At 38.5% G+C, this 27,684-nt stretch overlaps 1 protein-coding gene across 1 annotated transcript in view; it reads left to right on the top strand.

Annotated features, from left to right (window-relative positions):
- The window catches only part of TGFBR1 (transforming growth factor beta receptor 1), a 40,707-nt gene extending 18,446 nt beyond the window's left edge, over nucleotides 1–22,261 (top strand). Inside the window, exons 5-9 of the mRNA XM_039384450.1 lie at nucleotides 10,830–10,997; nucleotides 11,573–11,729; nucleotides 17,589–17,713; nucleotides 18,373–18,503; nucleotides 19,903–22,261. Of these exons, the coding sequence (XP_039240384.1) occupies nucleotides 10,830–10,997; nucleotides 11,573–11,729; nucleotides 17,589–17,713; nucleotides 18,373–18,503; nucleotides 19,903–20,028 (707 nt within the window). The 3' untranslated portion in view covers nucleotides 20,029–22,261. The remainder of the gene's footprint in view (nucleotides 1–10,829; nucleotides 10,998–11,572; nucleotides 11,730–17,588; nucleotides 17,714–18,372; nucleotides 18,504–19,902) is intronic.
- The last annotated feature ends 5,423 nt before the right edge of the window (nucleotides 22,262–27,684 follow it).

Raw genomic sequence — 27,684 nt, 5'->3', positions numbered from 1 at the left:
GTCCAATGGTCAGTGTTGAAAGGGTTTGGAAGGGAGTCGGATTCATGATGTTGGGTCTTCTTGCTTATCTTCCGGAGCTCTCTTGACTCGAGAATAGTGAATCCATGTAGGTCGCTCCTTGATCCTCACTGTGGTGAAGGTGGTCAGCAGCACTTGGAAAGGTTCCTCCCACTTCTCTTGTAGGGGTTTTCCTAAAAGATTCTTAATATACACTCAATCACCGGGGTTAAACGGATGCAGTTTACAGTTAGGTTGTTTGGGCTGGTGTTCTATTATTACCATGGTGTTTTTATCAAAATGTTTCCCTACAGCAATTACATAATCATATATATATTGATTACCTATTTGGTCTATAGCATCGCTATTCACAATTTGCATAGTATAAGGTCTACCATACAGAATTTCAAACGAGCTCAGCTTTTCTTTTGATCGAGGTTTGACTCTCAATCTAATCAGAGCAATAGGCAAAGCTTGATACCATTGGAAGTTAGTTTCTTGGCATATTTTAGCAATTTGTTGTTTGATAAGATGATTCATCTTTTCTACTTGCCCACTGGCTTGTGGCCTGTAGGGCATATGCAATTGCCATTTAATCTGCAATGCTTTGCTTATTGTTCTCACAACCTTCGCACAAAAATGTGAACCTCTGTCTGAAGAAATACTTCTTGGTACCCCAAACTATGGTATAATTTCATTTAGTAAGACTTTAGTTACTTCTCTTTGTTTGTCCTGCAGGGGAACGCTTCAGGCCACCCAGAAAATGTATCAGTTAGCACCAATAATACCGATACCCCCCTTTTCTTGGGAGTTCAGAGAAATCAATTTGCCATACTTCACCTGGGAATTTACCTCGATTTATTGCTCCTTAGTGTATCTTGGTCCCTGTGTTTGGGTTATTCTTCAGGCATTGTTTGCACTGGGATGTAACCTGTTTTATGGTAGTGAATAATTTTGGTCCTGCTATTCTAGTTTGTAAATACTGATAAAGTGGATCTAAACTCCAATGCACTTTCTCGTGTTCCGTTTTTACGAATTGCCACGTTAATTTTTCTGGTATTATTAGCTGTCCTGTTTCCAATTGACCCCTTCCATTATCTAACAATTTGCTTTTGTTCTTTTGAATCCACCTACGGTCTGATTCCTGATAATCTGGTTGAAAGTTAGGATCTAGCTCTCTTGGTACTAAAGCTGTTACAGTCACTTCTTCGGTCCTTGCAGCAGCTAATTTAGCTTCTGCATCAGCTTTCCTATTTCCTATTTCTGGAACAGTGTTACCTTTCAGGTGTCCCTTGCAATGCATTATGGCCACTTGTGTTGGGAGTTGGACTACTTCTAACAATTGTAGAATTTCCTCTGCATGTTTGACTGTTTTCCCTTGAGCAGTTAGCAGTCCTCTTTCTTTCCAAATTGCTCCATGAGCATGCACGACGGAGAAGGCATATTTTGAATCTGTCCAAATATTAATCCGTATGCCTTCTGCCAATTCCAGAGCTCGGGTAAGAGCTATCAGTTCTGCCTTTTGGGCTGAGGTTCCTGCAGGTAAAGGATTTGATTCGATTACCTCTTCCGTTGTGGTTACTGCATAGCCTGCCATCCTTACTCCTTGCTTCACGAAGCTACTGCCGTCAGAGAACAAGTTGTCTGTATCTTCTTTGAGGTCTGGGTGGCTGGAGTAGACAGCTTCGATGGTCTCTAGACAGTCGTGTTCGATTGATTCTGCCGACATTCTTCCTTCTAGAAATGAGGCTGGATTCACAATGTTAGTGACTTGAATGGTTATATCATCTGACTCAGCTAGGATTGCTTGGTACTTTAGGAATCTGGAAGGCAACAGCCAATGACCACCTTTTTGTTCTAGTACAGCAGACACAGTGTGGGACACTAACACAGTCATTTTCTGGCCCATCGTAAGTTTTCTGGCCTCTTCTATGTTTATGATCACTGCGGCCACCGCTTTCAGACAGCTGGGCCATCCTTTGCTTACTTCATCCAACTGTTTGGAGAAATAAGCCACGGCTCTTTTGTGTGGTCCCAACTGTTGTGTCAAGACTCCTAAAGCCATTCCTTGCCATTCATGAGAGAACAGCTAAAATGGTTTTGTTACATCGGGCAGGCCCAAGGTTGGGGTTTTTATGAGTTCTTGTTTCAGTCTCTTAAAAGCTCCCTCTGCTTCGGGAGTCCAGACTAGGACACTCTTAGACTCTTTCAGCAAATCATACAGTGGTTTAACGAGTATCCTGTATTGATAAATCCATAAACGGCACCAACCTGTCATCCCTAGAAAGGCTCGTAGATCTCTCACCGTTTCGGGTTTAGGCATTTGGCAGATGGCTTCTTTTCTTGCTGTTCCTAGGGATCGTTGTCCTCTGGAAATTTCATATCCCAGGTACACTACTTTTTCTTGCACCAACTGCGCTTTCTATTGAGAGACTCGATATCTGCTTAAACCCAGGAAATTCAACAGAGAAATAGTCCATTTAACACATTCTTCTTCTGTCCCAGTTGCTATTAGCAGATCATCTACATTAGAAGAGTACCATCTCTCTGTGGCCTTTGACCTTGAGGTAAAACTGTCCAGGTTAATTGAGTAACTCTCATTCTAAAAATTTCTCTATTATCAGTTTGATTCTCTTTCTTATCTTTTAGCTTCAGTGGGTATTGTTATAAAATCTATAATCTTCTATTTGTTTCTTAATTTTATGCTTAAGAGGTTTTAAAAAATAGGTTTTTTTCTGGTTGGCCTGTCGCTCCCACAAATTTGTCACTTTTGGCATTAGTTCCTGATTCAAAACTAAAATATAACTCCTGTGTTGATTAAAAACTCTAATTCTTTTTCACTCTTAAACTTCCTATTTAATTTAGGACGGTCTCGTTTTCAGTGACTTATTTGCAAGCAATAGGAACACTGTTTTGACTTTATTCTGGTTTGTTGGGAAAGGAAACCTCCTCTTTCCTTTTCAGGGTAACCACGACTTCTGCCTCTAGTATTTATCTCCGGGAATCTTGAGCTTTGGGTTGCTACTGCTACCACTACAACTTTAACAACTTTCTCATCCTTTTTTTATTTTTTTTTTTTTTTTTTTTTTTTTTTTTTTTTTTCTTCTCTCTCTCTGTGGTTGTAATTTTCCAAGCTTCATTCATTACTGTCTCTAAATTTTCATCTGCAAGATGCTGGAGTTTTTGCAGCTTCTTTCTAATACCTGGGTTACTCTGTGCCATCAATACTACTAGTAATTGTTGTTTGCCTGCTTTTGACGCAGGATCTAAGGGTGTATATTTTCTCATGGCAGCTCTAAGTCTGTCTAAGAATTCCGAAGGCGTCTCATCTCGCCCTTGTCTAACATTATAAAGAGCTGCCCAGTTAATTATTTTTGCTTTCTCTCCCTCCTTGTCCTTGGTTTTCTGTTCAGCAGTCCTGGTACAATATGAATAGCCAATCCCTTCCTCTTGATCGTTCTCTAAGCTTTCGGTATCTGTTTTATCTTTATGCTTTCTGTCTGCTTTTCTTTCATCCTTTCCTGGTTTCTGAGGGTTACTTTCTTCCCTATCTCTTTCTGACTTTTTGCAGGGTGCTCTCTTTCTCCTCCCTTCCTGATTCTAGCAGGCTACTTTCTTTACTTTGCTGGCAATTATGCACTTAGCTGGGATTTCTCAATCTGTCCCACCACGTCATACACAGAATATCTATCTATAATGTTCTAGTTACTGCTGACAAATGTTAATCTTTCAAGGACAGATTCTCCCTGGACCTTTCAATTATTTGAGCATCAGTAATATACCAGTTGATCCAGGAGTTGTGTTCTTGAACTGGTTTCCAGTTGCAAATATTTTAAATCACTAGAGGTTGTACTCTAGTTCGTCTCTTCTCTAAATTGATTGTCTGATAAATTCTTTTACACTATCACAGCAAGCTCACACTTTTCCTAATTTACTTCACTGTCTTAAAATACCTTTTACTTTGTCTCAGCACTTCATACATACAACATCCAGCTGCTTTATCTGTTTCTAGCTCTGCAATCGCTTCACGGTGATGCTGCATCTCCAACACTCACACACACATTTGCACACTTTTAAGTTCTTTAAAGTTTTCTATTGAATTACCACTTAAGAGCAGAATCAAACAAACTACAATTTTAACACAGACCAGAACAGCTTGTAAAAAGCAGCATATAAAAATGAAACATTACGAAGAAATCACAGTACATTATCTCTAGCTACCGCATTCCAGGAATTCTTCAGTAGGACTAGAGGTTTCTCCGGGTCCTAGAGCCCCTTGTCTCAAGAAAATCAGAAGGAAACACTCTCAAATCTTGAGACAGCTTAGAAGGGAATGTTAAGGACCATTAGTCTCCCAAATCTTTAAGTCAGACGCAACTTTAAATGCATTACTGGACATTATTCCACACAAAACAGAAAGCGGACGAGAAAACACAAAGCAAAAGCACTTTGAAGAAACACATTACCAGACAATACACAAAAGCACAAAAGGTACATCACTTCTCATATAGAACTCTAAACATTTAGCAAAATAGTTGAGCAAAATAGTCTATGACACTCACAATATTTTACAAAATAGTCTATGATACACAAAAGGCAAACAAAACAATACAAATAACAATCAGAATGCCACAAGTAATAGAACCTCTCTTTTTTTTTTTTTTTTTTTTTTTTTTTTTTTTTTTTTTTTTTTTTTTTTTTTCTCTGCTGTGTTGGGACTTTAACCCTTTTCTGGCAGGCCTCTAACCTGCTCTCTTTGCAGGACTCTAACCTGCTCTCTTTGCAGGACTCTAACCTGCTCTCTTTGCAGGACTCTAACCTGCTCTCTTTGCAGGACTCTAACCTGCTCTCTTTGCAGGACTCTAACCTGCTGCTTCTAATACCTGGGACTCGAACCCAGTTTTTAGGGCTAATGCCGAGGCGTCCCTCCGGCTCCCTTTTGGGCGATAGCGTCCTATCCCCACCAATAAAGCGCTTTTACCTAAAATATAAAAGATCAAATACCTCTTAATTTGGAGCAGGAGGTTCTTGTCCACCGTTGCGCAGATCCAAGGGGTCTGGGAGACTCTACCGACAATAATTCAGTCGGGGGGCCCCGAGAGCGTCCCGGCCCCTTGGGTCCTGGCTCAGGAAGACCCCCCCGTCCTGCCGCGGTCGCCAAGATTGATGCCAAATTTATGCCCCAAAGAAGGCGTAGAGAGACTGCTCAGAGACAGAGTTTTCAGTCTATAAGCAGGAGGTATTTATTTTCACGGCCGGGAAGCGGCCAGGTCGCCCTGGACAAACCGCTTCCCCGAGGAACTTACAATTTGAGCTTTTATACACTTTTTGCTAAGCAATTACATCACATATTATGAATATTCATTACATTGCAACATCTACTTTTAATATTCATAACAGGCGGAGTTGAGGCGGAGTTAGAGGCGTGGTCTTCAATTTGGGGAGAACTTTGGTGGTCGTTCCGTTCTTCCTTCATCATGAACCTGCTGTCCTCACCATCATCCTCCTCTTAAACTTTTGAACCTTCCCTAATTTGGGTAGTTTCCTCGTGCATTTGGCAGGGATTTCCAGTGTCTGGCAGAAGTTCCTGATTTCTTGGCTTGTCCCTTTTCTTATCTCCCTTTGTTTTCTTCCATATGTCCTTTTTTGTGTGTGCTAGCATTTCTAGTTCTCTCCGTTCATGCCCATGTTCCCTCATGTCAAAGTGTCCTGTATCCTAGTGGATTTATTGCCTCCACTGTTTCCTAATACTGAGCTCTATGTGCTTTGCTGAAAGCCTGCATTTGTGCTTAACTCTCTCTAATCCTTACATTGCTTTACTAAATTCACTTCTCAGGTGTTACCTGGCTTCAGGGCAGACTGCTGAATACATTCAGGAGTTCCTACAGCCTATCTGGAATGCACAAAGTCATTAGACTGCAAGATGTAACTGCATTTCTGAGACGTTGCAAAGATGACTACAAGAGATACAGCAGTACAAGTATTTTTAAAGTTGGCAAAGGACTAGTACAGCGGAGCTTTGAAACAAAGTCATGCTGCGTTTCTTGCTACTGCTTAAAGGCATTGTTTAGGTCTGTCCTCTTACTGCAACTGTATGTTTTTCACAACTGCGGGGGAACATCTGTCTGGCCATCGTAGTGTACAATTGGTGGAAGGGGTTCCTTTGGGTGGGAGGGTGTGTGTATAGATTAGAGCTTGTGACTGTCTTCACTTCTTGTTCTACTACACCATTTAGACAGTCCTCATGCCTTAATGGCACATTCTCTTCCTCTTCTTCCCCAGAGCTGCATGTTCAGAAGGCTATAGGAACTGGTCCAATCTATCCACTTCCCGTCCCATAATTTACTGGGAAATAAATGCTGCTGTTAAGCCAGCTTGAGAGCTGAGAAGCAGTGAATGATTTTTAACTGCAGTTGTGTTCTGTCTGACAAGTGTTTGTGTTCTGGATAGCTCTGTGCTTAGCCACGAGTATACACTAACTTTCAAATACTGCTAGGTCAGAGAAATTACTTTCAGGGCCATGTGTTGTCTTGTTATGAACCACCTAAACACACAGTTTGGGTTTTGTGGGTTTATTTTGTTCTCTCTAACCCAGATATTTAAAGGTAAAGTGTATCAGGGACTACTTATCTATGCTATTCTACTAACGAAAGAGTAGTGACAGCAACCTACAGTACTAAAAGTTTCTCTTGATTAGCTGTCTGTAACCATAACTGTGTAGTCATGGTACAAGTAAGGCAAAGTCTTGTACTGCACGTTTCCAAAGCACTAAAGTACTTTGACCTCCCTTCCACTTAACTGAAAGCTGCACTTCCCTTGGTGGAAGTTTTGTTCAGAGTACCTTTAATGGTAAGCAGAACCCCAGGAATGATGTTAAGCAACATGCTGCAAAGAAGTGAGCAGAATTCCTTCCTCTTGAGAAAAGTAATATTTGAGCCATTTATTCTTTTGAAGCTCTGGCTTTAGCCTGAGAATAAGGAATTTGACTGGAAGGTCTTGCTAATCTACATGGTTCAAGTGCTTTTCATCAATTTAATCAGATGACTATCTCAATGTAATAGAGTAAAGCTGTTTTGCTAACAAAACACCGATCATCCTCCAGTCACTGACATCTCCCTGAATATCTCATTTCTAAGAGTTTTCTCATTACACATTCCATCTGAATCTTATATTTTCACTGCTTTTTCATGTTGGTTTTTTTTTGTGTGTGTTACATTATCTCCATGCCAAAAAAGGCTAAATCTGTGCTTTAAAACACTTGACACATGACATGACACTACTGAACACATAGAATTAGGCAGTTTCTGTAACAACTTCTATACATTCAACTTGTAACATAAATGTATGTTTGAAAACCCTTGTGCCAAGCAATACTGTCACGGCTTAAAACCTAGTATTTGATTTAAAAACAAACATGTACCAAGTCAGAATTTTTGCTTTGCTAATGCCAATGTGAAAGAAGCACTTTTCACTTAAGTGAATTCAGTCAATTGAATTTTAATTGAAACTTGATTATATATTTGATAAAGCAGTTGTTATAAATTCCTTTTTTCAAGAGTCAGCCTGACTAAGGTTGATGTTGCTGACTAAGGTGTTTCTCAAACTGTAATCAGTCTCCTGATTAACAAGAAATCTAAAAGTTTCTTTACTCAGAATTTCAGTTTATTTTTTTTAGAATTGCAAAAGGAAAGCTTTTACCTCTGAGTGATTTTGATGGTCTAAAATACTTTTGGGTCTCTTGCAAATAGATGAAATAACCATAGTTAGTCTCTTAAATGTATTTCTAATAACATATGTAAATTTTTTGTAATTTTCTTCAACATTCTGAAATTGCTTGAGATTCTTGATAGTTGTGTGTATATAAACCAAATTAGATTACCTTATCATGGAAGGCTGTGCTACTGCATTAATTACAACTGAGTGTAATTACTTTTTCTTACCTGATAATGCAAATCCTGTGATTGAAAGCTTCATGGCAGATGCTGTTTACTGTGCAGCCAAAAATACTCAGGGTCAGATTAATTATTACTTGGTAATAATTAACTACTGTCAACAGTATAAAAAGACTTAAGTTTATCATAATGTGTTCTGCTTCATGTGCTAAAAAATTTTGTAGCTTGTCAAATACAGCAAGGCAAGGAAAACATAGTAGGTCCCCTGTGATAGCTGGACACTGTATCTATTGCTGCATTTCAGCTTGTCTGTAATTAATATTCATGTAAGCTTGGATGCAACATTGTCTCTTATTAAACTCTGGTTGAAGGGCCACAAATACAACATATAATACGAAAAAATCATGGCTCCTTTCAGAATGGATGGTAAGGCCAGCTTTATATTTTTTTCTTTGGAAGGAAGGTAAAAACTGAATATTAAGACTTGCAGGTAATAAATGAGTTAAAACTGAAGTAGAAGTCTGTAATCAGCAACATATTCTCCTCTTAGGTGGCCATGTAGAGTTAAGAGGGAGGAACTTTATGCAAAGGCACCGTAGTCTTGATTCAGAGCAGTGATAATTATTCAGAAACTGACGTCTTTTAAAGAGCTTATATAAACACAACAAATCTGGTAGATTAATTAAAATTAGTTTATTTCTCTACTTTTTGTTGTCTAATTTAGACACCTGCTGAGGTCTCTCATTCATAAGAAAGAGGAGAAGAAATAAAATACAGGACCAAGCAATGAGTGTGTATGGTGTTAATGCCTAGGAGAGGATTATTTAAGGCAGTGTAGGGTCATAACTGATGAAACAGTAGGATAAAACTGAGTGAAGAGAATATTCTGAAGTGATTAAGTTAGTTTACTTTGGACTTTTGCAGCTCTTTGGAGCTCTTTGATTATATGTATTTGAGAGTCTCTCTTATGTGGCTGTGAACTCATACCTGTTTCTAATGGGTCTATAAGACTGCTTTTAGTGAAGCTAATGCTGTTAGATTGACTTTTCAGAGACCATAATTCTCTTTGAGAAAAGTCACATTTAATACTATGCTGAGTTAAATGAGTTCATGCTTGGATATTGCAAAGTAGCAAGAGAAGGACCAGTTCTAGAAAATAATTGAAGCTATTTAAAAAAATCTTTAATTTCCTTATTCTTTGTTAAAAGACAAAACTCAGGCATCCCTTCTGTGCCCAAGTCTGGGCATATTATAAGACTCTTCCTGCTGCAATAGCAGCTTTCAAACAGCCCTTTACAGGTTAGAGCATGTGACTGCTTTCTTTTGGCTGTTTAAATTAACAACTTAGTTGAGACTATTCTGTGAATGTAGCAAGCCAGAATTCTCTTTCCGTTATGGGAATTATTTGAATGTAGATTAGCCTTTTATTTCCCTACTCTGAAGTATTTGGAGGCCTTTTTTTTTTTTCAGATTGTTTTTAGTGGCGTCGTCGCTGGCCTCCCTAGGAACATCCAAGTAAAAGACATGCTTGCAAATTTTCCCATACCCGCTGAAGTGTTCAGTTAAAGATAAGCATAAGTGCTTTCGTGAAGGTAGTTTCTGCCAATCTGTAAATCAGGCATTTTGTGCCTCTGACTTTCATGAGGCAAGTGTGTTCTTTGGAAACTAAAAATTTTTCAGTGTGTTTATGATAGGAACTAACTCCTGAATTGACTTCTCTGCTTCATGTTCTTTGTATTTAGTTCCTGAGTAATTCTTAGGGACTAATACGTAATGAGACATCTTTTTGACTTCTGCTGAGTGTTCTCACTTGTTCTGAGCACGTGGGGGCTGTATAATTCAGGATAGAAGTCCAGTTGAAATCTTCTATGGGATAGTTAGTCTTCAAAAGAGATGAAAGATTCTTCTTCAAAAGTTGCTAGCTATAAAAGCACTTCTCAGGTCTGCCACAGGAGAGTTGCTTTCATAACAAAACAAAATTGGAAAACCTATTTGGTGGCAGAATTGTTCTTTTCCGAGTGTGTTTTTACATCTTAGGTAAAAAATCCTTTTGCCCCTCTCTTGATTTGGAGTGCTTTAATAGTCTCCTCTGTGTGGCTTAAACATCAAGGTATTTTGTGTCCAGTACTTTACAATGTGAACAACTAAGTTCTTATCTGTCATTTATATGCCCTGGAATATCTACACATGTATTATGGCCTGTCCTGTTTTTCACAGTTCAGCAAAAGTCATGCAGCAAACTGGTTTTCTCAGTGTTTTTCTTTACTCTTGTGCCTCCTGGAAATCTCAATTTTGGCTAGCAATTTAGAGGTCACTAGAGGTGGGATTTAACTTTATTCTTGAAGTCATGTGTCCAATTGCTGCTTGTAAGCTTCTACTCTAGGAAAAAAAATCCACCAGCTGCTGGTAACTCTGGAAATTGTCTCCCAGGTTGAGGGCAGATTATGGGAAGACTGAAGGAGTTAGGAGGCATAGCTTGAAACACTTTTTTTTTTTTTTAAATTAATGGTTAGCCTGGACAATATTGTACTAGACTGATAGTGACAGGATTAGTTTTATGTTGTGCATTCAGCACTGTTTCCTGCCTCCCCACACTCCAGCAGAACAATTGGGAGTGGCAGGGCCTGGCTAATAACCTGAATAATTCACTCTGAATGTTCACCTCAGAATTACAGTGACATGAGTTTTCTATGGTTTGTCTTCTAGTTTAAATAAAAGAATACTTACTAAGATGTTCAGAAAGCCTCCCATGATATTGTCAGCCCTTACAGAGGTGTTTAAATGTTACAGGGATAGAAATAAAGATTTAAGAATCTAACTTGCTGAGTTAACTTGCAAAACATAATTTGTGCTTCATAAACATTGTATAGAATTGGAATATGTGGTTTACTCGTCTTTCGTGTGTGTACGTGTGTTATTCATGCCAGTGTTATTTTGCAGACAATGGTACATGGACTCAGCTGTGGTTGGTGTCAGACTATCACGAGCATGGATCACTCTTTGATTACCTGAACAGGTATACAGTAACAGTGGAAGGAATGATAAAATTAGCTTTGTCCACTGCCAGTGGTCTTGCTCATCTGCACATGGAAATTGTTGGCACACAAGGTAATCTTACAATTTTTCAGCTTGTCACATGGATAATACTGATTGGTTTTCTGTTTGTTTTTTTTTTTAAATGACACATCAGTAGTTCATTCTACTATGTGATAATTTCTTATTAATAGAACTTAATTTGGACAGCTCTTTGTCTTTTTTTCTATGGCATTATGATGTAACAATCATTCCTACAAAAAAAACTATTAAAGGGCACCAACTAAAGGTACATGTAGTGTCTTCTTAACTTCAAGTTGAGACAGCACTAAGGGTCTATTTTCAGAAATGTTAGAAACTTTTTTATGGGAAGCAGTATGTGTGTGCTGTAAATATTTGCAGGAAGAGGGAAAGGAGCAGTAGAGTGGTGTAATATGGTAAATGTGAGGCCCTTTCCTGAACAGCCAGACAATCCACAATGAATGATTTCAGGAGTTACCTTGATACACGTAAAGTGTCAGAACTGGAAGGAATTCTGTAACTTCAAACAAAATTTGCACCAGGCTTAGAATAAAAGCAGTTTGATTTTTTTTATTTCGTTTTTTTTATTTTTTTTTTTAGATATGTTATTTCTATTTTTTCCCTTCCAGGCAAACCAGCAATTGCTCACAGAGATTTGAAATCAAAAAATATATTGGTGAAAAAGAATGGAACATGCTGCATTGCAGACCTGGGATTGGCAGTTAGGCATGATTCAGCTACAGACACAATTGATATTGCCCCAAACCACAGAGTGGGAACAAAAAGGTAAAATCATTTACATGATGTGCCAGGCGATGTCTGCTTTTTTTTTTCTTGTCCCATATAGGTTTTTGTTGATATAGATATAAGCAGCAGGGAAACGTAATGGCAGATATAGTTAGAGAGTAAGAATTTTAAAGCATGTTGACTGTTGGCATGTGTAAAATACTGAAAACTTGCAAAATATTGTAGGTACAAGTATGTATTAAAACAATTAAGAGACTTCAAGACTGATGGTTTTAGAGACTTCAGTGCTTTATTCTTGCCTTGTGTTGCATGAAAATGTTACTTGCAGCCCAGTCAGGCAGGAGTGTAAGACAGGATATTAACACTGAAAGTAAAAAGCTGAGGTTTTCCAGTGTGAAGCCTATATGGTAGAACATAAAAGGTGCAGAGTCTTGGACACGTTCTTTCCTGGAATCACATTTTTGAGAGAAATACAAGAACTTAAAACAGCAGTCCTCTTTGTCATCTAATGCATAGATAGAATCATCAATGGATGAGTCTTCTAAAAGACTACTTTTGCATTTGGAAATACGGATTTTTCTTGCCCTCAAAAGAATTTGAAGCTATTTAACTCCATCAGCAAACTGCAAATAAACTTACTGGCTGTAATTTATCATTGCTGAACCATCAGACAATAATAACTGTAAGCTGTTCTGAAGATAAATTTCCTTTAGTAAGCTGTGCAGCTATACAGCATACAGAGATAGCAACACTAACAGTGAACCATAGCAACCATTGGGGATGTCGGAACGTTTTGTTCTTTTGATGCCTAAAAGTTCAGTCATATGGCAAACTGAAGTTTGGACACTGGTCATGGAGAAATGTGTGACAGCCAAGCCTATATGCCTTAGCAGTGTTAGAGAAAATTCTGTGTTGGATGTTGCCTAGTTTCCAGTCCACATCTCTATAGGTAGTGATATTGCAGGGGAGCGGTGCGATGTGCGTTTTACTGTGAACTAGGATGCCCCTTGAGCTGTGTCTTTTTGGAAGGAAAAAACCCCAAAACATTATTTTAAGGCTCAATTAACTAAAGCTTTTAGAACATGTACTGAAAATTTATTTTTCTTACAATTATATTATTGAAGTTACTTCGTTCTAAAGCTCTGCTGTACTAGTCCTTTGCCAGCTTTAAAAATACCACACAAATTGTCAGATAGGATTTATTTTCTGAACTACTGCTACATTACAAGGTACTGGGCATTATTCCTTCTCAAAGTCTCTAGTAATCATTGGTAGTGAAACAGCAGGCTAACTTTGGAATTTGTCATTGCAAACTTAGCTGCATGCAGGGCGCATACCACGTGTGATTTTGTATTTTCTACTACACCTACGTGCCAAGAAAAACAGTGTACAAATGGGTTACTCTCTTTAGTCTAGTCATTGGAGAAAGCATCCTTTCAGCTGTGTCCGTAGATCCCACTTACCAGATCTCTTCTTGCATAGGCATTATTAAATTGCTTGTTCATCTGCCTTATGTTTCTTCTCAAGGGTAAAGCTGTAGCAACTCTTGCTTACTGCAGTGGGCACCTGCAGGACTAATATGTTTCCCATTTAAAAGACATTAGTCATTTCTACCTCTCTGAAAATTGCTTATTCTTGTAAAAGGCTTGGTCCCCTCTTCCTCCTTCTTGTGCATTCTTAGGTAACTTGCTCTGCACCTCTGATTAATTTTTCGTAGTACAGGTCAAATCCTACCTGCTCAGTGACAGTTTTAGCTCCCATTGATTGCCACTGCTGGTAGCTCTTCTGCACGTTGAAGCTCTGTGTACAAGTTCAGGGGGATTTGACAAAGTTTATATTTCTCTAATGATTGTTGTAAAAAATGTATGGTCTAGGGAGCAAGCAAACTCACTCTTGGGTGAGTGAATGAGGTGTTGAGTCAAACTGATGATCCTTCTTTTCTGACTTTATTTCTTTTCTGTTCAGAGGCTTAGCTTTACCAGAGGGTGTGAACTGTGTGCTTTCATAGCTCAGCCTGCAGCATAAAGCAGGGAACATGAGCTTTAAACTGAGGAGGAAATAGAATCCCTCTCTCACTCCCTGAGGCAAGTAAAAAAGCCCTCATTCTCATTCTCTTTTTATTTCTTTTAGAAGTGTGGCCTAGCTGTTACTTTTGGTAGTTCAAATAGGCTGTGTTTAAAAGACATTTGGCAGAAAATTCTTCCTTTACATGGGTGCTTCTCTGAAGTTTACCTGAATCAAATATGAGCAGAATTCTACCTTGTGAGTATAGGCTTGATGGAGATGTCACAGTCAGTAGTGTTGTGTATGGGTCTTGTTTGATGACACCAAACTCCCTCTATGTTGTACACGAAATTTAGGCAATTAATACTGAGCTTTTGGGGTCAGGAGGCACCCAAAGTTTGGCAAGACCATACTCAACAAATCTGTATATTTGTGCTTTCATTCTTGGATGATACAGAGCTGCAAACCTTGTTCAGAAGGTCAGAGTTAGTCTGTGTAGAGTAGCTCTCTCCAGAACCTAAAATACTGTTTCTGACAAGCAATGCATTTCCAGTGCATAAGCTGACAAGGAGATGCCTGCTTCTCTCCCTTTTGTGTAACAGCCATGAATGGCTCTTCTGCTAACCTCACTTAGATGACCTACTTGCCTTTCGCCTCTCCCAGCAATAATCTCTCAGACTTTTTAAGCAATCACCATTCAGTGTTATGGAAGCCAAAGTCAATCTAAATGCATTGATTGAGGATCATGGTAAGAGGTCACTTTGCCCATAAATTCAGTGGAAGTCACACTGGGGGGAGGGAGGGAGGGATTTTTTGCCACATTCAGGTCTCTTATGGTCTTGCCTGTTAAACCCCTTGTCCTTAGGATGATTTACAGAAGCTGAGACAATCTCCTTTATTGCTTGTTTAAGTGATTCTGGATGACCTCTTGCACCATGGTTGAGGTTTTTGGTTTGGTGTTTCTTAAGGTCCATCACTCTTCTCATCCCCATGTGATCTTAAGATAGAACAAATATGCTTTGTGCTAGGTTCCAAGCTGATTACTATACTGTCAAGCACATGAAGTAGCACAAGAGTATTCAATAATGCAAAATCCTTGGAGAGCATTAAAACACTCACCACAGTCTTACATTCTTGATTAAGATGTTTTTGATATGGTGGACCAGAACTATTTGAGCCTTGTCCGTATTAAAGCTTGTGACATGTAAACTTAACTTGACTCAGCTTCCATTCAATAATTACTATTAAAGTAAACCTTACATTCTACTTCAGACGGTTGTCCTCTGCTTTGTGCTGTGTTTATCAATTGTGAAGAACTCTCATGTCAGCAAACCTTGTTCTGGGTAGTTAGAACAGATGCAGCTACTGGTTGTGGTTTTGCTCCTTTTTTTGATAACCCTTGCTTCCTTGTGTCTGTGTAATTTCCGTAATACACAGTAGTGCTGAGAGAGTTCTGAAGGGTGTGATAATCCTGAAATTTATTTTAAGTAGTGTTTCTTATATTCTCTCTACCATCTGTGGTTCTGCAAAAGAAAGAAAACCCTAGTATTATGTGATTAAATGAAATTGTGCCTAGGCTTCTGTGGCTGTTCCAGGCACTGTATTCTACTCCAGTAATCTATAGATGTTGCTTTCCTACCAGTCAACAGTGCTCTCCAAAGCCCTGGTGCCATTCTTTGCATGTTTCATTTATGTCAGCCTGAGGCTGATGGGGCAGTGATGTGGAGAAACACACTGAACTCTGCTAAACACTGCATACTGGATTTAGCTGCCAGAGCCATACCAGAATGAGAGAGCAAATACTGCAATTGATGTTGACTTGATGCAGCAAACACCATTCATTCTTTCCAACAGCCAGTGAGGATGCTGCTGTCAGTAAGGTCCACACTGACATTTTGCTTAACGTTCTCACATTAGGCTTAGTCACTAAACAAGGTAACAATCGCTTGGATACCATGACCAGTTTTCAGTCCTTGTTTCTCAGTTGAAATTTGTCAGTTTTTTTTTGGTTGGTGTTTTTTTTTTTTTTTTTGCTGGGAATGTGGGTAAAGTAAGCTTGTGAGCACTTGTTGAAGTGTAACCCAAATAGAATTTACTATTATGATGAAGAATGAGCTGCTGCAATGGTAGGGAGCACTTCACACCTATTCCCTCTCTAGTCTTGTTAGGGGATGTTTTAAGTGGCTGCTATAACTTGTCAGATTCCTGGAACTGGGGCTTCCTCCTGCCTGCCCTCTGGAGCCCAGCTGGTGTGTCCTCTGTTCATCTGAGGCCCATGGTTGTGGCTGCTGCTTGCTTTCTTGGATTCAACCAGTCATACACAGACATATATACAGTAGTGACAGGGCTGATTACACAGATTGCTATGCACCATGTGCTGTCTTCAACACCCACATAAAACACTGTCAGAACTTGTATAAAACATAAGTATAGACAGCCAAGTCTCCTTCCTTCTCTTCAGCTGATCAGAATTGAACTTCGTTACTGAAAAGCACACACTCCCTTCTGCAGCCTCACAAGTCCATGCATGTTTATGAATCCCTCAACCCTCCATACAACACTCTCTGTGTCTAATGCTCTCTTTGGTGCTCCGTGGGTCTCCTACTCATCAGCTGGATTAGTGCACAGTAGCAAACAGGTGATATATGCACCCCTACATGCGTGGATACCCCCTCAAATACCAGTGTGGGCACCCCCCCTGTCAAACATCCCTGCCTAGGCCACCTAGTTGCTGGTCTAGACCAGCTTGAAGTTTGCTAGAGAATTACAGCCATGTACACCAGCCATGTGTACAAGGTTTGGGGAAATGCAAACCACCTGGCCTACCCTAGCAGCTGGCACCCAGGCACATAGACCTGTGACTCCCACTCCAGTTGCTGGTGCTCGGAGACCCTTACTCTGCTTTTCTTATCCCCATTCTCTCCTGTAGCTGGTACATGTAAGGTGTAACCGTGAAACCTGTGACCCATGGTCCCACTTCAGTGGGACTGAAGCAGAGACCCTCATTTACTCTAGTTGCTGGCACCAGAGGTTCCTTCACCTGCTGTCTGACTACAGTTGCTTGCCTAGAATTTATTCACACTGGTCCCCTCGTAGTTGCTCCAGATATTTGGTCTTAACACCTGTGGACATGTACTCCTAGGATCTGCATTTCCCCTTTCAGCTACTGATGTTGAGACCCTCCTTTTCTCTAGTTGCTGTGACCCCAGGCCTGAGGGCACCTTCATCCCTTGTCCCACTCCAATTGCTAGACCTGAATTCACTCATACTTGCCTCCAGTTGCTGACATATAGTTCTTAGAGAACATGTGCACATGGGGTTGAGAGTGAGATTGCACAGAAAAATAGTATTTAATAAAATAGGGTACACTGGGGAGCACGTGCAGACTGGCAACCTTTTATGCAACTGACCCCTTTGCTACCCTTTTCTGTCTATTGCCCCACTTCTGTTCCCTTTCTCCTAAACATTCCTTGATGAGCATTGCATAGTCCCACAGGCCTCCCTTGAGTATCCGCAGTCCTCATGTTCCTCTTGTTTTCTATTTATTAGCATTCACAGTGTCCAGACTGGGCCTCTCTTTAATCTATGAATTTCTTAGTAGCCTATCAATTAGCAACTGGACACTTTTGGTCTTTGTTGTTGTCTCTGTTTATGGCTCTACTTGTTTGTAGTTTCACATTTACTTTTCCCCCCCATTTCTTTGCTTATTCCTCTCAGTTTACTTATCCCCTTTGCACTGAAAGGTCTGTGATTGAATAACCTTAATGAAGCAGATTTTCCTTCGTCCTCTTTTCTGCATAAACATTTTAATTTGGTTTTGAGCTGATCAGTAGTAGTGAACTTTCTCTGCTCTAAGTGTTTATGAAATTAAATGGGTTTTTTTATTGCAAACAGGTACATGGCTCCTGAAGTTCTAGATGATTCCATAAATATGAAACATTTTGAGTCATTCAAACGAGCAGATATCTATGCAATGGGATTAGTCTTTTGGGAAATTGCTCGGCGATGTTCAATTGGTGGTACGTGACAATCTTTACAAAATTGTATATACTAAGAAATTTTAAGTAACGTACTCAAACTTATTTAGATTCTGATAACAGTTTGCTCTAAAAACAGTGCAAGGTAATAGCCAGTATGTCTCAGACTTTCTAATTGTTAATGCTGTAAATGATGACTGGTCTATTCAACCTCATTCTAAACTGATGAACCATACTTGTTGAAGAAAAGAGGAAATATTCATGTCTATTCTTTTTTTATAAAACTTTACATAGAGTGGAGAAAAGGGTGAAGTTAAGTGTTCTGTGAGCAAGGGGCAAACACTACAAGTGAGAACTAGCTAAAATGTGTCCAGATAAAATCTATACCTTATTTAAAATGAAGCATGCTGTTATTAATTATATGCTCTGAAGAAGCATGTCTTTAGTATAGCATATGAAAGATTTGACGTAGCTTATATCTCTTCCAATTTTATAAATTTTAAATTCTTCAAGGGTAATGTAAATGCTCCCAAGGTATGGTTAAGGGTTTTTTTATTATTTATTTATTTGTCAGTCATTGTAATGTAAATTTTAAAAATAAAAACAAAAAACTGGTAGGGTACTAATAAGGAAGACAGTAAAAAATAGAAAATATGTCATCTAATGTCAGCTAAAATAAAGCCATTTTCAACCCATTACAGGAATCCACGAAGATTACCAATTGCCATACTATGACCTCGTTCCTTCAGATCCTTCTGTTGAAGAAATGAGGAAAGTTGTGTGTGAGCAGAAGTTAAGGCCCAATATTCCAAACAGATGGCAGAGTTGTGAGGTATTAACTAACCTTGTTAAAGCTGCTTTAGCAGACACTAGAGCTTTTAGTGATTTCAGTGGCTTAAAAACTGTGCTTGTTGTTGAATGGAGAAGAGCTGCTTCTAGGAGAACCTAATTAATTTCATTCTGATCATTGTGGCTTTATTAAATGTCATTGTTCCTTGGTTATACACTAGTATTTAAATGTATTTTCGTAAAAACTCATAGCTAACTCTGCATGCAGGATTCTAGGATCCTTCCTGTGAAGCATAGGTGATGCTATTTAAATTAGAGCTAGTCTGAATTATATTATGCAGAAAGCATCATTGCAAATAAATTTTGCAGCAGGGAGTTGTGCTGTGTCTAAGTGGAATTGACTTAACTTCCTTCATAGCAGCCTGTACGGTGTGGTGTTCTGGATTTGTGACCAAAACAGTTTGATAGCACACTGATAGCTATTGCTGATCAGTGCTTACACAGCTTCAAGGCATTCTCCATTTCTCATGTGAGTTGGGGTTGGACAAGAGTATGAGAAGGAACACAGTTGGGACAGCTGACCCAAACTGGTCAGAGGGAATATTCCATTGCTCTGGGAACTCAGCTAGGGCTAGAACAAGTGCTTTCTGATTCACAGCTTAGGAGAACAGCTGTGGTAGGCTACAGGAGGAGTAAGGGATTGATAAGATATGATGTACATTAGATACATTAGAGGGAACTAGGTTGTGGCACGTGTGAAATGAATGCATGGGTGAATGCCTGAGGTAGGCGATTTTGGAAGAGAACACAGGAAGGAGAGAAAGGTGATGATATTCACTAGCAAGCTGTGGAGTTATTTTTTTAAATGATGACACTTCAATCCTGATAACTTCCTATCAGTGTAATACAACTTTCAGTGTAAAATTTTGGAACATCTTCAGTTTTTGTGATTTGCTTTGTGAATGCTACTACACAAGTAACAGACTTCAAAGAATGGTTGTTTAAAGGATACAAGTACTCCAAAAATTTTCAGTCTCATTACAGAGGTTCGATTTGAGGAAGACAGCTGATAAATTTCTTAATTGCTTTGTACTGAACTAACTCCTTAACTGGAGGTACAATTTAAAAAAGCGTATTTTTGTCTAATATGAAAATTCAGAAAACAGTTACAGACAAGCTACTAATTTTTCATTAAAATATTTTTTCATGGGCCAAAAACCTGCTGTAAAATACTGGGTTTGCTCTACAGTATTTAGAGAGTTTTGGTTTTCTGTAAATAAAGTAAGAATTTGATTTTTTTTTTTTCAGGCAGCACACTCTTCCATGCAGCTGTAGCACTGGTAGTAGACTTCAGAAATGCTTGAAGATGCTAAGGCAGAACAGTGGTTCCATGGGCTGCATTGGAACAGCAGTACATATAATGACTTGTCTTTCTTTTGCAGGCATTGCGAGTAATGGCAAAAATTATGCGGGAATGCTGGTATGCCAACGGAGCTGCCAGGCTGACAGCTTTGCGCATTAAGAAAACATTATCGCAACTTAGTCAACAGGAGGGGATAAAGATGTAATCCTGGATTTGCTACCGAAGAACACTGTAAAAATCCCTATCTGCACCAGAGTGGCGTGTTAAGATGGTTAATTGTTCTACCTCACTGGGGGAACAGAAGGATATTGCTGCCTTTTAGTACTTCATAGGAACGTCACGTATTAGGATTTTTGTGGATGTGCTAAACAGTTGTGTTGGGTCCTTTCTGTGCACTATGAACCTCTTTCCCAGGTTACTTACAAAACATCATGTATTCTAGTTTTATTAACTTGTAATTTTTTATTTGGAAAGTTGATAGCTGGTTTTTACTAGTTAACTGTGCTAAAAGTAGGAGGTCATTTCTAAAATGGAACTGGCTCACTATATTGTTCTAAAGTGCATCAATGGCTCTTCAGGCAACTTTATTCCTGGCTGGTACATTGACTATTCTGAACCACTGTCTCAATTCCTTGATTCAGATTGTGAATGTACTATTGGAGTATACTTTGCTTGCTATTAAGGTAGTGTATCTTTTGGACTCTGATCTTGACTTACAAATTGACCTCATTCAGTTGTGGGAACATAACTTATGCAACTATACCTTATACATGATTACTGGGTTTTTTCCACTTTTTCAGAACATTACATTGCCTTCAAAATAGATTGTATCACACCAGTAAGTGCCACTTTTGAGTCTTTTAATGCAAAACAGTAGGAACATATGAAGCCTTTGGTACTTTTGGTTTCAAAAATACAAGTTAAAAATCAACTGTTCCTTTGCCTAGCTAAGATCTAATTCTCACTTGTTTCAGCAACGTAATTCATGGAATGTTTTTGATTTTACCAAAATCTGACTCTTGATACCACTGTAGGAGTTTTAAATAGTGTAAGATAGTAAATTCAGTCATATTTTGTAATTGTCAAGTTATGAGTCATAATCATGTAGATGATTTTTTTTTTTAATGAAGTGGTACTTCTAAAATGCTTAAAGTACCTCTTTACTTCAGAAAAGTAGCAAGAAGAGTAAAATGTTCTTAAGGGAGACTTTGTTTCATTAAATCAAACATGAAAAGCATATTTTCTGTGCAGTTCTGCTGAGTCTTAAGGCTCAAAGAACAATATTTGCAATTAAATGAGGATCAAGTGCACCTGTAATTAGAGAAAAGTTATTTGGGCTTTTGTACTAGAAAGTTCAAAGCTGCTTAAAGATTTTATGTGCATATATGTTGTGTGCCTCATACACAAAGTGGTGAGCTGCAGGTCTTTGGATAAAAATACCAGAGGATTCCAGCAATCCTCTTCATAGTTAGAAGAACAAAGCTTATGGTGACTTGTGTTGTCATAAGAACACAAAAGAATATGCATGGCTTTAGTCAAGATTTCCGTGAGATTTTAAGGGTATCATAAAATCTTCACAAACCTGTATAGAAATGGAATTGCTTCCTGCCCAAATGTACAACTTCTGGAGGGGATGGGAAGAATTAAATGGAAAATTGTCCCTAAAAAACTGCTGTTACCAGGATATTTTAATTGCAGTTTTAGGAAGAGTCTGGTTGACCTTTGGTTTCATCAATGCCCAAAACAGTCCATAGTATTTCAGTGTGTAAATATGCCTGGCAGTTAATATGCCCCCTCACCTCCTACTCTCAGAACACATCTTTACCCATCCCGTTACACAACAGACATGGCAATGTTATCTTTGCTTCCCTTTCATCCCTCAGCCCACTGAGAGTTGATCACAAAGCTGGTAGCAGTGATTGCTGACAGCAGCATAGTCTGTGACGTGGTAGCTAAAGCAGGAAGATGAGTGGGGCCTAGTAAGAAGAGGCTACATAGGTGACTTAAGCCTTAGCCAAGATAAGCCTTTGCACTTCACTAACTTCTGTGTTGTTGCCTGCTTGGAGGTCAGTTTGGTTGATTTGGGAATTACAGACCCTCAGAGGTTGAACTGCAAATAATGAAATGCTTTATTTGGCCACATTTATGGATGAGTTTACTCATACTGGAAGACAGCATTCAGGAGAAAAGGAAAAACTAAGGAAAACAGTTAGGCTTAAACATATGTACAGCTGTCACAGTTGTGTTTGTTTGGCACTATCTAACAAGTCAGGCTTATGTGCTTCAGGCCTCCATCAATCAAAGCTGAATTAAAAGTTACTTCATGTAGGTATTTAAATACGCTATGCCTGTGTGCACATGGACAGCTGTGCACCACAGCATTTTTCAGTTATGAGTGTTCAGAAAAAATCACAGAATATGTTGAGTTGGAAGGGACCCACAAGTCCAACACCTGGCCCTGCACAGGACCATCCCTAAGAGTCACACCATGTGCCTGAGAGTAGTGTCCAAATGCTTTTTGAACTCTGTCAGGCTTGGTGCTGTGACCACTTCCCTGGGGGAGCCTGTTGTGGTGCCCAACCACCTTCTAGGTGAAGAACATTTTTCTAAAATCTAACCAATGCTTGAATATAACTTAACTCCAAAACCTATCTACCTGGCATGCCTCTCTAGTAAGTTCTATATATTTAGGCACGTATTTAAAGAAAACAGATCAGTGTCAAAGTGTGCCTTATTGTATCTCCATGATAATGTCATAGGCTTCCTATTTAGCTTTGTTAGCTTTTTTTGTAACTTCGTTACATTTCAAGTTTTCATAGACGTAGTTGGGTCCTTACCATTGATACAAATGATGTAGATCATACTTTAGAAACATCAGGCTCCTGTCCTGCCTCAGATCTCTATAGTTGTCTTGATGGTATCACGAGGTGGTAATATAATTCATCAAATAATTTTTAGTGGCTTTTTTAGCACCTACAAAACTTTATCAGCATAATGTTTAATTTCCTAAAGTATAAGGAACAGTTCTGTGTCATTTTAAAGGGGATCTACAGCAGCTGAACAGCATCATGGCATGTGGATTATTCTGTCAACTGTAGAGGTTTGTTACATTGTCTCAACCACCTGCAAATCTTCATTCTCCCGAATTGCTAGCAACTATTTTTACTTTGTTCTAATATTTTGCTTTGTAATAGAACCTTGCAAAAACAAAGCACAGAAGGATGCTTGACACAGTGTATGACATTAGGAACAGTATTTTGGAACAACCTTATTATTCATATTGGGCTGCAGAACAGGAAAATTCTGAGTAGAGCTATATGTATCCTCAGTTCTGACACCACAACTTCAAGCTTTGTTCTTCTTTTCCATTATATCAACTGAACACCTTTTACAAAGGCTGTGTCTGTATATATTATGTAACTTTAAATGTTACCTGTGTAAGATCATATCTTATATATATGGACACAGGTACACATAAGTATTTTTTAAATTAAGATTGTAATATCACCAGATCTGCTCTTGGAAATCCAGGGGGACCAAAATATTTTAGCATTCAAAATATTAATTTTGTATCATTTCAAGTATATACCAAAACAGTTTCTGATTAATACTGATGCAAATGTTTATTGTAAATATTACATACATTATACATCACTTAAGTTTTGTGGATTTGATCAATTTTACATGTTAGTAGCATTGAAGCCTCAGTTTGGTTTACAGACTTGTGACCAGGGGGATGTGGACATGGAAAACAAGGAGCATTTGAAATGGTCTGATGCTGAAGAGCCTGAAATGTCATTTTTGGACTGCTGGAATTCTTCAGGGACGTTACAACCTTAAAAGCTGGAATTCTGGGAAGTTTCTCAAGCGGACTTTCCAAGTATGACACACTGTCACCCTCCAATGGTTCCACTTGTAATCCTAAGAAAGACTTTGTATATAGGTAAAGACATTGGGATTGACTGACTGTATGGGGATGTGAAGGTGTCAAATGAAGTAAGAGGCTATTTTATTTTTTCAGTAATGGCTCTGAGTGTGATTGCCATGAAATTCACCTTTTAGTTAGTTCCTCGTTTACGTTGTGCCATTGAAATGATTGCAAGGTATTAATCATTGTGTTTAAAAAACAAACAAACCCTTCACCATATCAGTTGCTTTAAAGTCAAATTACCTCTTAAAAGACCAAGGTACATTTACCTCATGTGTATATAATGTTTAATATTTTTCAGAACGTTCTCCAGGTTTGCAGTTACATGTTTCTAGAAATATGGGTATTTCTAAATTTACAACTTCAGCGGTACTAAGTATATTATCTGGTGCCCCAAAACACTTTAATTTTCTGTATTTTATTGTATTAGCAAGTTTGCTGCTTTGTCACTGTAGCACCTGCCCTTACATAGCTGTGTGGATACTGCCTTGTAAATTTTACTTTTTTGGATGATTTGAGGATCCTGTACAGATGCGTGTCACTTTTCTAAACCTTACCAAATTGTGCATTTCCCTTACATTTCTGAAAATATGTATTGTATTTGTAGAGTATACATTTCAATGGATTGTAAATAGGGTAGTAGAAGAGTGGATGCTTATCTTAAGTGCTAACACTACAGTAGAAAGATTAAAGCAGTGAAAATAAATAACTTTTTTTCAAAATGCGTGAGTTGTCTTTCAGAGCAAGAAGTTGTGGGTAGATATGGGTTTACATGTAATATTCTTATCTGGTAAAATGGGGGTTTGCTGTGAATTCCTTTCCTCAGAAGAAATTTCTGCTAGCGCAAAAATGATACAAGAATTTGTTAATGCTGAGGCAGTCCATCTCATCTGTGCTATGCAGATAATGTGCTACTCTTCCTTGTGTCCTACAATAACAGTTGAATAAGAATCTTTCTGGTGTGTCTCATCTCCTGGACAAAATAACTCATGACAAATTTTTCTGTCTCTACTTTTATGTATGAGTAGAAATAACAGAGCTGCTGAGGATTTCAGACTACTTAAAACAGCTCCATGCATCCTCCCAGAACAGCAAGTTAAGTTAGCTTGTGTTGGAGTGGATTGTTTCTGTGCAAAACTCTGGTTTAGGCTGCTGTTACATTTCTGAGGGAAACTGAAGATTTAGACATGACAAAAATAGGACATCTTACCCTTCCATAACTTTATGTGCCTCCCTTAATTTTGGCTTAGAAACAGCCAGACAGAATTATGAAAAAGTACTTGTTCCAGCAACCTTTCTCCAAAAGGGGAAGCCATAAGGTGTCCAGAGAAGGCCAATAGCTCTGTCAAAACACTGTGTTCCTGTTCAAATACTTTTACAGGAAATATGATTATTTGGCTGAAAATGCATCCCTCTCCTGTGAGTGGCTAAAGGAAGGCCTCTGCTCCCACTGCAAGCAACCAAAACTCAGTAAAATCCTGAATCCCTCTCCTGCATCTACTAGTTGATTAAATGTATGGTCTGGAAATAGCATGGCAGCGTTGCTGTTGACCACACTTAGTTTTTATTAAATAGTCTCCTGTGCTTCATGCTAACCACTGAAAAGCCATAAACAGCAAACAATTACCTCAAGTAACTTAAATGTAAAGATGTTTTAAGATCATTTTAGAGGAGACACTGAATTTAGAAGGTCTGCGTGCTGGTTTGGATTGCAAGTCAGCATGAAGAGTGGCAGACTTTCAGATGAATTTTTTAAGTATGGGACTGTTAAAATGGCTTCTTTTTAGTACCCACTGCACTGAAGTAATGAATATTTTCTGTAGGTGTAGCTAACAAGAGAGTATATAAACAAACCACTTCTATGCAGTACCAAGTAAGTATTGCAATTTTCCTTTTATCAATTTTTGTGATATTTTTAACTGATGTACAGTAATTGATGAACCTAGTAATTGTAGTATAGCATAAAGGTGGTCTTTGTGCAATACTAGAAAATAGTAGAAAATAGATTCCTTTTAAAATAGGAAATAAAAATTCCAGATTTCTCATTCAGTGCTCTTACTAGCTTTTTTTATCTATCAAGCCAAGTTGTGATGTTTTAACTGGAACTAACAGTGTTCACTGTTTCGCTGATGAAACATCTACTAGAACCTTACACTGCAAACCCCTTTACCCACATGATTTGCTGCTGTGGTTTTGAGTCTCAGAATTCTGTTTTGGAGTGGCTGGAGTTATTCCAGGTTGTTTTCTAGGTTGGAAAAAAATGTAGGCACAGCATTTCCTTTGTTAACTTGAGTAGACTGCAAATAAAGTGTCCAGTAATGCTTGGGAAACCCACAGCCTTGAGTCTTCCTGAGAGGTTCTTGAAGATTTAAATCCCCAGTCTCCAAGATGTAATGGTACCAGAAATCATTACCTCTCTTTTGAAGAGTAAAAAGCCAGAGCAAGCTGTGCTGATAGGTTCCTATGCAGGATTGCTGTGTTTATTGGTATTAAAAGAGCTATATGGAGATACTTTCAAATTGTTTTAAAAAGAAATAATTTATGCTAAAGGCAGTATATTCTCTACATTTCTAATTTAAAACAGATGGTTTCTTTAGGCCATTTGAAACCTGGCTCGAGTTAAAGAAACTTCTTTAATATGTTATTCAGCTGATATATGTTTAGATACTACTCTTTTTCACATCATGTCACTCAATTTTAGAAAGTGAATGGCAGCTTGGATCTTTTTTCATCCAGTGGATCTTCTCTGCTGGCAATAATTATATTGGTATTTTTGTGTTGCCTTTTCTGTGTATTTAGTGTTGTAGCATGAAGAAAGACAATTCCAGCGCGCATCTTCCTTTCTTACTTGCTTACTTCCCCTCTCTGCTTTAGCTAATGCAAAATTCTGCTTGCTAGCATGTGTGCTGAGTCACTGGCACTCGGCTCACCCCATCTCCCCACAGCTGCATTTCCTGCTCCATGTGAGAAAGGCATTTGGAAAACTGGGGGCGGTTGGTTTGTTTTAGTTCATTTGAAGAGGTACTCTTTCTCTGTGATTTCTCAAGCTTTTCTTGCTTTTCTTACAGCCTGGCTCTTGGAGACTTTCTTCTCAAGTAAACTTCAGTGAGAAATTTTATCCCAGTAGTAAGTCTCACTCTCCTTGAAGTCCTACCTTTATTGTTATGAGGGGAGAAGAATTTTCACAGGCCATTCCTGACATGAGCTCCCTTACTTGTGCACGCCTTCACACAGAACACAGGTCGTTGTTTTGCTTTTGCTTTGGCCCCTTACTGTTTGAAATTTACAGGATGAAACATCTCTATTGTGTGCTTGAAGTTTGCAGAATAAAACATCTCTGTTGATATGGACTGTGACTCCAATATGCTTAATGTTCAAAATCTCTCCTAGATTTTTTTTTGCATAAAGCAGTTCAAAAGTATACTGTAAAGTACAGCAAACTGTAATGCTTTATTTCTTCTGTAATGATGTTCTGGTTGAAATGAGTTGCTATTGCAAGACTTCATTGAGTGACTTACAGAAGTACACCTCTGTATTGGTTTATGATACCATCCAGGGAAATATCTAAACACTACCTAGATATAATTTAATGGAATTACTTGGGAGAAAAAGAAGAAGGGTTACGAGACTAGAGATCATTCAGTGCTGTCTTGAGTGAAAGGATCATTATCATGTTATCCCTATTTGAACTGTAAAAAGATAGAAAGCTGTTCTGGTTGTAATTCTTAAAACCTATGCTTTAAAAAATACTTTGTTTACAGTAGCCCTTAAGAAAACCAAAAAGATAGAAATAGAATCGAATCAAAAGACCAGTGGTGTCACTTTGAACTCGTTAGCATATATATCAGCATGTGTTTCCTTCAGTGTGTTATCTGTTAAGTGATCGTCCTCTCATGTCCCAATACTAAGTACAGACTCAGATGCAATTAAAAG

This window comes from Pipra filicauda, unplaced genomic scaffold (assembly GCF_003945595.2).
Source record: "Pipra filicauda isolate LSUMZ 115617 unplaced genomic scaffold, ASM394559v2 scaffold356_size1356884_pilon, whole genome shotgun sequence".
NCBI lineage: Eukaryota > Metazoa > Chordata > Aves > Passeriformes > Pipridae > Pipra > Pipra filicauda.
Note: the sequence above shows the minus strand (reverse complement) of the source record. Positions and strands in the feature narration are given on the sequence as shown.